The following is a 16,240-nucleotide window of genomic DNA, read 5'->3' as shown; positions in this document are numbered from 1 at the left end:
GTGAAGCGTTTTGTTTTGTTTGTGCCGAGACGGGACGTCCACAATAAAGACGGCGACCGCGTCGGTCGTACTTCTTCGCATTCCGCTCGGTCATAAATAACGAGCCAGCGGCGGTAGACGACCCGAGATCGAGATCGAAGATTGGCGTTTGTAGAAATATAAGGTGATCGTTTTACAGGCGAGGAAGTAGGAAGAGCTTCCTTGAATATCAATAGGCATCTGTTTGGTGATTGTTTTGAGCTTTTCGTCAACGTAAAGTTATGTAATCAAAAAAATACGTCTTGTTAAAGTTGTTGACACGTTCGTCTACAGATTACAAACAAGATAACAGGTCAATTGAAAAGTCCCCGGCCTGCCATAGTAAAATACCATTTTTGGCAAAATTAGTTTTTTTTATTCAACATAATTTCCTTCAAGGGTGATACACTCATTATAGCGATGCTCCAACTTTTCGATACCATTTTTGTAGTACGAATTGTACTTTGCTTCAAAATAGGCCTCAGTTTCGGCGATCATCCCTTCATTCGACGAACATTTCTTTCCAGCGAGCATTCTTTTGAAATCTGAGAACAGGAAATAGTGGTTGGGGGGCAGATCTAGAGAATACAGTGGATGAGTCGCTGTTGATGGTCCCTCTTTTTTCAAGGTAGTCAATCAAAATTATTTCATGCGCATCCTAAAATACAGATGCAAGGTTATGACGTGTCGACTCTTGCGTTTTCCCAGACTTTGGAGCAGGTTCATCGTGTGCAATCCACGCGGATGATTGTCGATTGGACTTCGGAGTGAAACGATGGAGCCATGTTTTATCCATTGTCCCATAACGAAGCAAAAACTCGGGTTTATTACGCTTGATCATCTTCAAACACTACTCCGAATCATCAAATCGACGTTGTTTTTGGTCAAAAGTGAGCTCGCGCGGCACCTACTTTACACAGAGCTTTCTCATACCTAAATATTCATGAATGATATGATGTACACATTCAGTTGATAACTTTAGAGTGTCTGCTATTTTATTCAATTTCAATTTATGGTCATTCAAAATCATTTTGTGGATTTTTTAAATGTTTTCGTCGGTAACAACGTCTTTTGGGCGGCCACTGCGTTGACCGTCTTCGATTCATGCGTTAAAAAAATATACAGGCGTACATAGGACCTCCTCATCTTTCGAAGTCGGTTAAAAAACTGTTTTATTCAAGAAAAGAATAGGCGACTTGTTGAACAGGCAGTCTTAAAACAGCACATATACATATTGAAGTATTTATACTTCACTTCATAATAAATTATAATTGTAATAAACATATCTAATACCAGTGAAAGATTAATGAACAATAAACATAAATTATAAAATATTCATATTCTCGCATTTTTCTAAAACTCCCTTCCCATTCGGGATAAGAAAAAAGAAAACGAGGAGAGCCCAACTATAATTCTTAACGTGGCAACAAGGGGGAGGAAATGGAAATATAATCCCGTTATATTTCGCTTAATTTATCGGCGGCATCAGAAAAAGGAACGGTAAAAATAAAGAGCCCCACATTTACTTGAACTTTACGGTTTCGTTTCCGTATTAAGGGAAGTTCGGGAACGCTAGTCCGCTCATTATGGCAGCCGTAAAGTGCCCTCAATGGGATCCGCCCTGGGGGGAAGTCACCGTTCGCCTACCCCCCCGTCGAACAGGTTATCCGACCCGCGTTTTGGAAATTGGTTTCCGCAATGGTATTAATTCTAATTTAAGCACAACGATATTGTCACGACGTGCGAGAACCTTATTCGGGGATGATCTTGTTTGAGTTTGAGCCGTTATCGTCAGTTGAAATGAACTTAAATGTCGCGTAACACTTTGGATCTCGTTTTAACGATATTGCGACCCCAAGGGACTCTGATTTTTCACATATGACATCTGCGGGAGATGTTTCTCCAACCCTCGTAGTTAGTTTCTCAGTTATCTATGAATAACAGTAATCACAGTATAATTGATTAACTTTTTACGCTACGATTTTCATTGCCAAGACAGAAGAACAAGACAAGTTAAGTAAGTTTGGTTTTCATGAAAAGTTTATTTGGTCTTTAACTTTCGGCTCATTTTAAGGCATTTTTCATCACATCCTGCAACATCTGAGGGTGAATTTCTTCAATTTCGTGACGAATATTGTCTTGATGTTCAATCGTTTGGGGCTTATTCACATACACTTTTTAAAAAAACCATAAGAAAATGCCTGGTGCTATTGAATCCGGACATCTGGCTGGCCTTGAGAAAAAAGTGACTTCAGTTGATTTGGGATGAATAATTAATGTATTTATATTCAAATGTATTTTGAAACCATAAGTATTTGAAATACAAATTTTATGTTTAAGAAGTAATTGAAATAGAAATACCAAATATTGTTGTGTATTTGTATTTGAATTAGGTATAGACTATTCAAAGTTATTTTGTACATACATCATCTAAATTTGTTCATCTAATTTTGATCTAAATTTGAAAAAAATGTTATCAAATATAATTAATTTTAATATTATAGGCCATCTAAAAACTACAGTTAATTGAATATATAGATTAGAGTTATAACGTCTTATCACATAACGTTCAAGAATGTAACAGCATCGTGTCTCTTTTTAACTAGAATAAAATAAGAAGGAACATATTGTCTGATTCTAAAACGAATTTACAAATTGCGGCAGGTAATACACTAAATATCTTGATGACGTATGTACAATAAAATTTTGAATAGACTCTATTTTAATTAGAAGTAAATCAAATACTGCCCAACCTTGCAACAACAGGTACCATTATCTCCATTTCGATAATATTAATAATTAACATTAGAATGTTAAAACAATAGCTGGAGTCTATATTTTAAACAATGTCCGTAGGAATATTTTTTGAAACCATAGGTATTTGAAATACTAACTACAAAATGCATCATCGTCAGTTATATGAGAAGCCAATTACAAATTACTTTTTTAAGTAATTATATTACAAATACATAATATGTATCTGTATTTTAATTACAAGTAACTCAAATACTGCCCAATCCTGTTAACTAGAACCTTATGATTCCCATTCGGGTAATCTTGAGTTTATATTTTTTTATAATGTTCATAGAAATTATTTATTATCATAAACTTTTGTTAGAAATGACACTGAAGGGATGCTGAACACTACCAAGAATATCGATATTTTGTTCGGTACAAATACATTTATAAACATTACAATCTAAATAAGTTATTTTTAGACTCCTTTTAGATGTTTGTCGTGTGAAACACAAAAACAGAAATTTCGGCATTGCTGCTGTTTGACCTCGAGATAACACGAATCACGATAGATCCCATGGTAACAGGTCAATTGAAAAGTCCCCGGCCTACCATAGTAAAACACATTTTTTGGCAAAATTAGTTTTTTTATTCAACATAACTCCCTTCAAGGGTGATACACTGATTATAGCGACCCTCCAACTTTTCGATACCATTTTTGTAGTACAATTCGTCTTTTGCTTCCAAATAGGCCTCAGTTTCGGCGATCACCTCTTCATTCGAGTATTCTATTGAGATCTGAGAACAGGAAATAGATCGGCGGTTGAGGAAGTAATTCGAAGCCCAATTCATGGATTTTTGCCATCGTTTTCACTGACTTGTGACACGGTCCATTGTCTTGGTAAAGCAACACTTTCTTTTTCCTCAAATGCGGCATTACGGCGATTTCGCCCTTCAAACGGTCCAATAATGCTATGTAATAGTGGCTACTGATGTTCTTTCTTTTTTCAAGGTAGTCAATGAAAATTATTATATGCGCATACCAAAATACAGACGCCATAACCTTGCCAGCCGACTGTTGCGTTTTCCAACGCTTTGGAGCAGGTTCGCCGTGTGCAGTCTACTCGGATGACTGTCGATTGGACTTCGGAGTGAATTGATGGAGCCATGTTTCATCCATTGTCACATAGCGACACAAAAACTCGAATTTATTACGCTTGATCATCTTCACGCTCAACTCGCGCGGCACCCACTTTGCACAGAGCTTTTTCATACCCAAATATTCGTGAATGATAGGATGTACACGTTCAGTTGATATCTTTAGAATGTCTACTATTTCATTCAGTTCCAAAATCATTTTGTGGATTTTTTAAATGTTTTCGTCGGTAACCTCTTTTGGGCGTCCACTGCGTTCACCATCTTCGGTGCTCATTTCACCACGTCTAAACTTAGCATACCAATCCTTGATGGTTGATTTTCCTGGGGTAGTGTCCGGAAACTTGGCATCAAGCCAACTTTTTGCTTCAAATGTATTTTTTTCCTATTGCAATATTTTATCAATAAAGTTCCTTTTTATCCTTTTTTTCACAATAACAAAAGCTGACACTCAAAATGCCATAATTCACAAACTAATGACCCGAGAGCTGTCAAAGTTATACACGCATCTTTTGAGGGTTATGGCTAACAAAAAAAACATATGCCATCTATGTGTCAGGCCGGGGACTTTTTAATTGACCTGTTTGTTGAAAAAAGAGAACCGTTCCACTTTCGGTACCGTGACATTTCTCTATTGTTTCAGAGGTGAACCCGAAGAAGTATATTCACTACGAAGGAAAGTCACTGGACATTGTGATCGATACGTCTGAAAGGATCACCCATCAGCTGAGCACGTGGGTCTTCTATTATTTCATTAAGGAGATAATAGGCTATAGTAAGGTGAAGATAGTGGAGCAGAGGGACCATTTTGATATAGAGCGATCTATTCAAAAGGTCACGGACATCGCTGAAGATGAACGGTAAGCTATAATGTTATATAATTCAGATATTGCATTAAATATACAATTCAAAAGACAATTTTGGCCAAATACACTGCAATTCAATAGTTTTGAAACAGTAATGTCATTCAAAAAAGGATAATAAAACTGATAAGTTATGATTTATTACTGTCCAATGTATTTGATATAATATAGATAATAAACAAAAGGGACAAAAACATTTTTCAGAATATATCGCATTCATATATAAGTATTCTACAACAATACCCGCTATTCTTTCCCATTTTCTGGCAATTTACGAATCCATATCGAAAGAACGATATATCTTTTGAGGCTATCTATGAATTGACCAATTTTTTAGTATCTTCTTAACATAACGTAAATGGAGCGCTGCTCAAACAGGTCATAACTCATATATCCGAATAAGTAGTAATCAGAAGGAGCAACGTCTGGAGAATACGGCTGGTGAGGCAGCACTTCATATTTTAATGTTTTCAACTATGTTTTTATTGGTTTTGCGATATATGGTCAAGTGTCCTCATGCTGAAGAATAATATTGTCGTGTCTTTATTCGTGTTTCAGCGGTATTTAGTGCTCAGCTCAGCTCAAACACATCAATTGTAGTCGATAGCAATCCCCACTGATGATTTTAGCAGCTCATAGTATATTGCACCAAGCTAATCTCACTAAATGCAGAGCATTAGCTTATTCTAAAAACTATTCTAGCTTATTCTAGTGATTGTTAAATCTCACTCTATGTGTCTATTAATCAGTTCGTATGGCAGTTTGCGTTTGATCCTACGCATTTCACTGTTATCGTGCACATTTAACTGTTTGGCGAGTCATTGGGATGCACTAATAGTCTCTCGCACTAACACTCCGACTCACACTCGTTATGGGTTCTATGGAGATATCGCGCTGAATCAGTTTGTTGGAGACGTAATATGGGGCATCGACGATGACTCGCAACACTTTATTCTGGGACATGTTCTTCTACAAAGGGTAAACATCACATGGATAGATTTTGTCTCATTTGCTTTGCTATAATTATGCCACGTTTTCAACCACAATTCGACTTTATTAACATGAAGTTGGAAGTTTCTTGTGGCTGATATTGGATCCTCATGTGATGATAAAACCGCTGTATCGTCAGCATTTGTTCCAACAGTAGTATTTTTTGAGGTTGGTAGGTCAGCTGTATACAGTAGATATAACAAAGAACAGCCGAATATATTGGGTGTAGGTCAATGTATTCGTCACCCTGTTTGACAATAAAATGTCTGTCTGTGAGGTACGATTTCAGCAGGTGAAAGTGCGTATGGGACAAAAGCTTTATCAATTTAACATGCAGCCCAGTGTGTCACACCTTGTTGAAGGCATGAGAAATATCGAGAAATGCAGCGGAGCAGTATTTTGTATCTTTGTTTTTGTTGATTTGGTTGACTAATCTATGTATTTGTTCTGTTGTTCCGTGTTTATTACGGCAGCCAAATTGATGGTCTGGAATAATATTTTTCCCCTCTGCGATTATTTTAAGTCTCTTAATGTATAATTTTTCGAATATACGAATAGTTTGCAGATGGCTTATAGGACGATAAGGGGAGACGTCTTCTGATTTTTTCCCAAGTTTAAGAATCATGATGATTTGAGCCACTTTCCAATTGCTAGGAAAGTAACTAAGCCTTAGGATGGCATTAAATTAAATTAATTAAAAGTTTTCAGCCGATGTGTTTTTAATATGCTTCAGTAAATGTTAGATAATGGTTAGTGGTACTCTTACTACGGTACTTGTCACACTACTCATTATTTATTTTATTGTATGAAATATTAATTGAGCGCTTCATTTGAAGCACCGGGTCTAACCTTTAAAACAATTATATTATTCAGCTGCTAATTTAACACGTCAATGATTCATCGAATAACATAATTTAAAATAATGTTGCTAAATTTTATAGTAATACATTCTTTTAGTAGTAAATTTACATGTTATTTTCATTTAAATCGATTTCATTAAGCAAATATGCGATATCACGTTTCTATCGTATAAAGATGTACAAAAACGTGCAAATTAGCTATTAAAATACCGCAATAGCATGAAACCGCGATAGCAGTCCGCCGTTATACTATTTATATAAGTGAATAGGAAGTAAAATATGAATTTATAAAGTACAATGTTTTTCTGTTGCATATTTTCCTCTGTCGCGTAGCTAACAGATAACGAAACGTTACGTAAAAAGTTCAAGGATTTTATCGACATAAGATTAATGGCGCGTCATCGATACCGGCAACAGCGACACAAACAAAAAATAATCGTCGGATTGAATCGGGCTGCTGCCGCCGGCTCGGATATCGAGCGAAATTGTGGAAACGTGGTGCACACGTATTGTTCGCGATAAGACTCCAGTCTGCCTTTAGTCCGGGATCTCGTGAACGCCAAAGTTACGTCATTTTATATAAGCTGGAAGGAAGGTCTTTAGCGGCGTTAACTTCACTTGAAGACGTGTATCGCCAACCAGCGCAAGATAAATCTTCCACGATATTGCACCACTCGTGTGTACATTTTTTTGATGAGATTCATTCACTTTCTAGAACATTTTCAGCAATTCGGCAAAATGAATGAAATTAGATTTCTTTTTTAATTGAAAATTTAATATAATTACTGTGTTGGTTTTGTTTTTAACCGTATATTTTAATCAATTTCGCTAAAATCAACAAAAGAATGTTCACAACTGTGTTGTAAACAAACTAAATGACAGACGACGTTCCGACGTGGCGTCACAACAGTTGTGCCAGTGTCTTTGGCGAAAAGTTTTGCTTTGCGCGACATCCAGATGGCGTTATATCAGCTATTCAAGTAATATGATTGGCCAATTAAAATCTACATCATAGGCACCTCTAAAAAAACATTTTACTGTGAAGACATTTGATTGGTTCTTTGATAAAGTTTGTCACGCAGGTGCAGCACATGACACCCCTGACGTCACGTGTAATTGACTAATACATTTTTTTTCATTACTCTTCGTGAGTCCACAATCTGCCCTATTGGCAATAAGTATCTCTTCTGTCTATATTATATATACATGGCATGAAAATCACTTCATTAAGCAATCTTCTATATAAAATATTATCTTAATTAATTAGTCTTATTTTAATGCTTATTCTAAAGTCTACATATGTCCAGTAATCAGATCAGGTGGTGTTAAACGTTTTAGTCTACGCACTTCACTATCACGTCGCATATTTAGCTGATTAGCGAGTACATTGGGATGCACTGACACTCTTTCGAAGTACTTCACACAAACACGTTGAATTACACTCGTTATAGGTTCTAGAGGAATATCGCGTTGTATCACTTTATTTGAAATATAGTACGGAGCATCAACAATGACACGTAACACCTTATTTTGGAACCGTTGAATGATGGATATATTAGATTTGCTAGCGGTACCCCATGGTTGAATTCCATATGTCCAAATGGGCTTGAGTATAGACTCATACAGCAATACCTTGTTATCTAATGATAACTAATAAAATTTAAATACAAAACCATTTAGTTTCTGAAATAAATTTATTAATTCAACGAAAGAAATAAATATAATCAGTAAAAATTAATATATCTGTTAAATATAAATATTATAAAGAACTTTGGAACCAATCAAAATTACTTCTTCATTATTTTTCCTTTTCTATATGTGTTTAGTGCTATTATCTATTATGTACCCAGTATTATATAGCACACCTTACTATTTGTAATTCTCTATTTGGACACACTTTTTAAAGATATTTGACAAAAATATGTTCTATTATCGACGTGGCAATACCTACTGACAGTATAATAAAACAATTTTCTGGTGCATAAGATATTGACTTGTTTATTCATATAGGAACATATGGAATTGAAGTTATAGACTCATCCCCCGTTACTATAGAATGTAAATTATTTAAAGAGCCTTCATGTTCATCCTCTTCACAATTTCCTAAAGGCTAATGAGATAAAAAAAAACTTATGTTGAGCGCTTCAAATGATTTCTAAAACATACTAGCCGAGGATGTATATTCCTGAATCCATGAGCTAGATCCAAAAAAACTATCTTGGTTAAGTAGCCTTAAGCCAATAACATTTATTTGAATAATTACACTTTTTTCTTTAATGAAATGAACCCCTGCAGGTGGTTATTCTATTGATGACACTTTAACAAATTTGTTCTTACGTGGGCAATAAATTTTACACTAAAATTCCTCATGTACTGAGTTGCTATGCTACGCTACTGCTATGCTACGAATTAATTACTTCCCTAGTATCTGGAAAGTAGCTAAAATATTAATGATACTTAAACCAGGAAAAATACCAGAAGATGTGACCTCCTACCGACCTATAAGTTTATTACCAATAATCTCGAAAGTTTTCGAGAAATTATACATAAAAAAACTAAACTATATAATAGAAAAAAGAAAAATTATTCCAGAACATCAGTTTGGCTTTCGCAATAAGCATGGGACTATAGAACAAGTGCATAGACTTGTAAACCAAATAAACGCTGACCTAAATGCCAAAAGATATTGTTCGGCTGCTTTCCTAGACATATCTCAGGCTTTTGACAAAGTATGGCATACGGGCTTGCAGGTTAAACTAAAGAAACTTCTCCCTCATCCGGACTATCAGCTACTAAAATCGTATCTCACTGACAGACATTTTATTGTAAATCAAGGCGATGAACATACCGAATTAAATCCCATATATTCAGGAGTTCCGCAAGGTAGTGTACTGGGTCCAGTACTGTATCTTCTGTATACGGCTGATCTGCCCACCACAAAAATAACTACTGTGGCAACATATGCAGACGATACAGCAATCTTAGCATCCCATGAAGATCCAGTCACAGCATCAATAAACCTACAAACCCACCTGGAGCAAATACAATTATGGTTGAAGACATGGCGCATTAAAGCCAATGAATCAAAATCCACGCATATAACGTTTACCCTGCGTAGAAGAACATGTCCACCAGTAAATATCAATCATCGTCAACTCCCCCAAGCAGAGCATGTTAAATATCTTGGTATGCATTTAGATCGACGCCTAACCTGGAAGAAGCACATACTCTCTAAACGGAAACAACTAGGACTAAAATTATATCAAATGTATTGGCTCATTGGGCGCAAATCCAAGTTATCATTAGATAACAAGGTATTGCTGTATGAGTCTATACTCAAGCCCATTTGGACATATGGAATTCAACTATGGGGTACCGCTAGCAAATCTAATATATCCATCATTCAACGGTTCCAAAATAAGGTGTTGCGTGCCATTGTTGATGCTCCGTACTATATTTCAAATAAAGTGATACAACGCGATATTCCTCTAGAACCTATAACGAGTGTAATCCAACGTGTTTGTGTGAAGTACTTCGAAAGAGTGTCAGTGCATCCCAATGTACTCGCTAATCAGCTAAATATGCGACGTGATAGTGAAGTGCGTAGACTAAAACGTTTAACACCACCTGATCTGATTACTGGACATATGTAGACTTTAGAATAAGCATTAGAATAAGACTAATTAATTAAGATAATATTTTATACAGAAGATTGCTTAATGAAGTGATTTTCTACATGCCATGTATATATAATATAAACAGAAGAAATACTTATTGCCAATAGGGCAGATTGTGGACTCACGAAGAGTAATAAAAAAAATGTACTGAGTATCGGTTGATCCTGTCTTAATAGATTTGCATTCAGGAGCTATTATTTTATTGAAGCTGCAACTATTGATCCAAGAAGAACAGTATATAACCGCTTGCATGGCTTCTTTCGAAAGGGGATTAATTTCTAAAATTAAAAAAATAAATATTTGATATTTTTATATGGATAAAGTTACCGCAACTTATAACAACAAAACACGCTGTAACGTCAATAAATTTCTTTGATACTTAATCCTATCGGTTTGGGATTTTTAACATTAATGACTTTTAATGAGAGCCAAATATTTCTTCTAGCGAAAAAGATTCTGCATTTCTTAACACTTCCTAGATCGATAATTCACTTTACTTTTTGTACTACCGTCTTATATATACTAATGAACTAATAATTTAACCTCCAAACGCACTATTCTTTATGTCAGTCATACTGAAAATGGCGCTCAAAATAAATAAACAACAAATGTGCCATAGAAACGAAATGAGCCAATCAGACCCTGTCGCGGCTCTTAGCATAGCGATTAAAACAAGTAATATGTTAAAAGTAACGACATCTACATGTTGGACGTCGCGAAACATTGCCCCAAAATTTCCTATTAAGTGAAATCTCTATTTATCTATGAACATAACATAAAATGAAATATGAAAAGAAGACAGAACAAAATTGAAAACTTAAGCGGGCTTTTCAAATTATATTTTCAGGTACTTTTTAAACAAAATGTATTTTACAAATAAGTTTCCTAAAAAAGTTTTCCACAAAATAGCCCGATAGTCACCGATACATTTTGTTGATTGCCATTCGTAGATTAAATATCGGCCAACAACATAACCTTTAAATAGTAGAGATTTTGTATCAGCATATATTTTTTTAAATGTTCTGGAGTTTTGGACAGAATTTTGCGGGAGTTTTCTTTAATTTGAACAAGTCTGAGGTTATATGGTAATTACTAATTTAATCGAAAGTTATCTGAGTAGTTTAACCGTGGGATAAGCGTGGAAGTGGTTATATGGTTCGAAATGATAAAGCTGAATTAGGTGTTGATAAGATTCCAAACAAATCCAGTATAAAGACAGTGACCGAATATATAATATACATTTTTGCTGTATACGTTTTTTTTTACCGAACTTGTACATTCCTTAATAAATTATTTTTTCTTAAGTTGTGGTTATTAAATCCTTATAATTCCTGTAATTGATAACCGACCATCGTTTGGGTTAGACGTGCCACCATCGACTGCCCAAGCCTCGTCTCCAGGTAACACCGCTGCCATCCGTTTTATCTATTTCGTATTTTCTACTTTTTTTTATATTGCCAATAAATAACGGTCACATAATGTAAACACCACTGTTTCATTTCGTTTTACCTCCATTCACCGAAACCCTAGAGTATATATTTATTAAGTGTTAGAACCGATTTTGTAGAATCGATTTGGTGAAGGTGTTTGGGCAATTAAAACACTGGATTCAACTGAATCACTCTATTTATTTCGACAAACATATCGGTCAAAGCCCCAACACAGAACGAATAAAGATGGCGGGATCTTCATCCTGTCCGGATGGCATTAGTACGAGCATGCGCCGTAGCGTTTATTATAATTTACAGGAAACTACTAATCGGCTATGCAACCATACATACATCGTCAGAGGATGTCAGATGTAGGCGCACCCACCCAATTATTTATATATCCAACATAAGATATAATTTCAATTTCATAAAATAATTATATTGTAATTTAATAAACGCTGAAAAAGTATCTCGCTTTTCACCACACAAAGTGTCAGTGACAGCAGTAAATAATCAAAGAACCACGTTTTGTGATATCATTATTTTTAATCAGCCAAGATCTATCTGTACACCCATGAAAATCGTCAATACCAACTTTCTGTAATAATCATTCCTTGTTACCTGTAATAATGTGCGTACTTCCGTAGCAGATTTTTTAAACTTTTATCGTATCACGGGATCTCGTACTATATCGTTTTAACGATAAATATTTTCACTTTCACCGCACGATGAGCATGCAACGCATTTCTCGTCTATATTTACGTTTCACCTTTTAACCTAGAAGTTATTTGTACTACGACTAAAATAGGAAATAATATTTGTTCTTTAAGCCAAGAGTATTTTTTCAAATTCAATAAAGTATTTCTATGTCGAGCATTATTTCTTGGCCCTGTTTGTTCTTTAAGCTCCGTAGGGACCATGGGTGATGAAATCAACCCTCTAAATTTTTAATTTTCTCATTTTTGATGCAGATGCTGGGAAACGTTTCTTGGTTTGGAAATAAACCTGACGAAACAATATCTAAAACGTTTATTGATCCAAAATAATAAACAGATTGGTTGATTTCATTTGATATAATACATATGGGCTTGTTACTGCGTGCTCAAACTATTAATTTTCCGTCTAATTAATTTATTACGTCGAAATTAATACAGTTCAGAGACTCCGATGAGATACGTCATTGATAATCGGTATTTTGTTATTTTACATTATATTTACGGTTTATAGTTTTATCATCAGTGCAGTCTTTCCACTTCACATTAATTTTAAAGCATTAATAACATATGGTGTCACTATGTATTAAATTGTGTGTACATTTATAACCATGTTGAAGCTTTATTTTTCAGCTTGTGTCGTTGAAGTATGAAGATAAATTTGTTCAGTTCGTTGGAAATGTCAGAATTATTGCCAAACAAATCGCATTTGTGGCAAGTTTGTACTTTTTTTATTTCATCATGTGAATACAGGGTTCGACGTTTTGAGAGGTGTTTGGTCATGTGTGAAACGCTGCTTCAGTGGCAAAATCGGTAAAGGTTCTTGGCTAGTCGTTGCTGACTAACCTACCATTTTTTTACAATAACCGAAGAACTACCCCATCTGTCCTTATTTAGTCTCCATAGTAATAATATTCGGTATATCAACACTGCTCCAATGTGTACTGATACGCTTTGGTTAATACGAGGGTCGCTATTTATATTTCGGGAATAGGAAACAAATAGTTAAGCTGCGAATATATTTTTATTGTTTTTCAAAGCACTCGCCACGATGATCGATACACTTTTGCATACGCTTAAACCAATTTGCAAAGCATTTATTCCATTCCGAATGAGGTATCTTCAAAACATGATTTTTGAACGCTTCAGTAGCTTCCTCGGGCGATGGAAATCGTTGACCACGCAATTTATTCTTCACGCATGGGAACAAAAAGATGTTATTGGGTGCCAAATCAGGGCTGTACGGCGGATGACCCATCAATTCGATGTTTTGAGTGCTCAAATAGTCTCTTGTTTGAGCCGATGTGTGAGAGCTCGCATTGTCATGATGAAGAACAATCCGGCGTCTCTTGTTTGTTTTCCTTCTTTCACCGAAGACTTCTGGCAAACAAATGGTTGTGTACCAATCAGAATGCTTCGTGTGCGAACAGCTTTTGTTGAATTTGGTTCATCTTGGAATACAAATACAGCCGACTGCTACTTACTTTCGGGCTCGTACGAATATATCCATGATTCGACACCTGTCACGATTTTATAAACGTCTTTCGAAGCACCGCGATTGAATTTCTTAAGCATTTCTTTGCACCAATCGACACGCCATGACGGCCTTTTTTTGAACGATTGTCAAATTGTGTGGGATCCAACGTGAACAAAACTTTCGCACTAATACTTAGGGATGCCTCAATCTCACAACAGGTGACATGATGATCTTGCTTAATCATTCCACCACGATTACGACCACGATTGAATTCACTAACCCAGCGATACACGGTGGATTTTGATGGAGGCTCATCGCCAAAAGTCAAATTAAGTTGATTGATGCACTCTTGTTGTGATAATCCACGTCGAAAATCGTAAAAAAATCATGGCACGAAAATGTTCACGGTTGAGTTCCATTTTTTGCCTAGACGAAACTTTCAACTAAATATAAAACAAACAAATAGCGTCGGTGCGACAAAATGTTCTGAGTACGTATATCGTAAAAAATGTGAAACTTTACGATGAAACTGTCAGATGGACTCACATGACAACAGTGTTACCAATTCCCGAAATATAAATAGTGACCCTCGTATTTATTCTCCAAGCCTTGATGTATTTATTTATATTGTTACTCTCCTGTTGTAATGTTGGATATTGTCTCCAAATTGTGGCACAAATAATTATACTCAAATAATCTGACAAATCTGCAAGTCGAGCAAGTCGAATCTTACAGTCCTATTTCGCTGCTACCTGCAATATCAAAACTATTTCATAAATTAATATTTAAACGTGTTAAAAATTTTGTAATAACACCAGATTTCCAGTATGGTTTTCGAAATCACCATTCAACAATCGATCAACTGCACAGAGTAACTGCGGCTATTGAAAAAGCATTTGAGGAAAAGAAATACTGCCTGCAATATTCCTGGATGTCTCACAAGCTTTTGATCGGGTTCGGCATTTGGGATTAATCTGTAAGATGAGCAAATTGTTACCTCGTAACTATTGTCAACTGCTGGAGACATTTAAAACTATTTCGGCTGGAGTTCCACAAGGTAGCGTCTTAGGGCCTCTCCTATATCTGCTCTACGCTGCTGACATTCCAACAACAAAAGAAACACTACTTGGAACCTTTGCTGATGACACAATTATTATGGCAAACGATATATCTCTGCTTAGGACAGTAGAAAAAGTACAAGTGGCAGTCAACAAAATCTACAAATGGACGAAAGATTGGAAAATTCAACTTAATAGCTCCAAATCTGTTCATATTAATTTTGCATTGCGGCGAAATAATAAAAACTTAATTATATCACTCAATGGGTGCCCGATTCCTCAAGCAGAATCAGCTAAATACCTCGGCATGCATCTTGACGGTAGATTAAATTGGAAACATCACGTTAGACAAAAAGCAAAACACATTAGAACCAAAATAAAACAACTATACTGGTTAGTCGGAAGATACTCTCAACTTGATCTAAAATCAAAGAGGTTGATCTATAATACAATTATAAAACTAATTGGGACCTAAGGGGTGCAAATATGGGGTTACACTAAAAATCAAATCAACTCGACATCCAACGCTGTCAAAACAAGGTTCTTCGATTGATTACTAATGCCTATAGCTACGTAACCAACGAAGAATTGCACGATGACCTGGAAATCAAATGGATTTGCGAAGTTATCCAAGATTTCGCCTTGAAACACGAAAGAAAATTACTAAATCATATCAACGTGGAAGCAATACAACTGCTGGACAGCGCGCAGGATGTCGAGAGATTGAAGCGAACAAAACCATACGAACTTATATAAAGTGTATACCTTTAGTGTATAATTTTATAATTGAAGAATACATATTGATGTATTTTCTGGCACTCGTCTTGCTTGTGAATTAATCCAAGTACAAATGAAAAATAGTAATAAATTAATTTATAATTAAGATTGTACTAAGCGCATATAATAAAGATGTTATAAAAAAAATCAAATACGACATTTCTCTTAAAACTCCAGATATCAGACCAAACATCATTATTGCTCTATCCATTTGATACGTGCCTTTTCTACTATATCAAAGCATATAGAATGAATTCGGAACAATAGAAATTATTAGTTGGAAATGTTAATTAATACAGATAGTCGTTGCGACGAATATCGAATTATTTTTGGCATCATCGATATTTGCATTTATTATTAGATAATTGGGTACAGATTGTTATCGGCATATTGCGTTGCGGTTTCTCTCCTATATCAAGCACGTTGCGCAGTATCAATAATAAAAATAATAATACAATAATCTGTAGAATTGCGATGTTAAAATGT

At 35.4% G+C, this 16,240-nt stretch overlaps 1 protein-coding gene and 1 long non-coding RNA gene across 4 annotated transcripts in view; one reads left to right on the top strand and one right to left on the bottom strand.

Moving 5' to 3' along the window:
- Positions 1-16,240, top strand: part of LOC143202875 (uncharacterized) — a 98,102-nt gene that overhangs the window by 55,299 nt on the left and 26,563 nt on the right. For all 3 annotated transcript variants that reach the window (XM_076414833.1, XM_076414831.1, XM_076414832.1), the window contains one exon: positions 4,553-4,769. In XM_076414833.1, coding sequence (XP_076270948.1) covers positions 4,553-4,769 — 217 coding nt within the window. The remainder of the gene's footprint in view (positions 1-4,552; positions 4,770-16,240) is intronic.
- On the bottom strand, positions 6,210-11,080 carry LOC143202924 (uncharacterized). The gene is made up of 3 exons (XR_013007252.1): positions 10,448-11,080; positions 8,274-8,995; positions 6,210-7,742 (listed from the first exon to the last, which is right to left on the bottom strand). It is a non-coding gene; the product is annotated as an uncharacterized LOC143202924 (long non-coding RNA).

Source organism: Rhynchophorus ferrugineus, unplaced genomic scaffold (assembly GCF_030347505.1).
Source record: "Rhynchophorus ferrugineus isolate W39M unplaced genomic scaffold, kcgeb_rfMv2 rfM9, whole genome shotgun sequence".
NCBI classification, from domain to species: domain Eukaryota; kingdom Metazoa; phylum Arthropoda; class Insecta; order Coleoptera; family Curculionidae; genus Rhynchophorus; species Rhynchophorus ferrugineus.
This window is presented reverse-complemented; position numbering and strand designations above follow the sequence as displayed.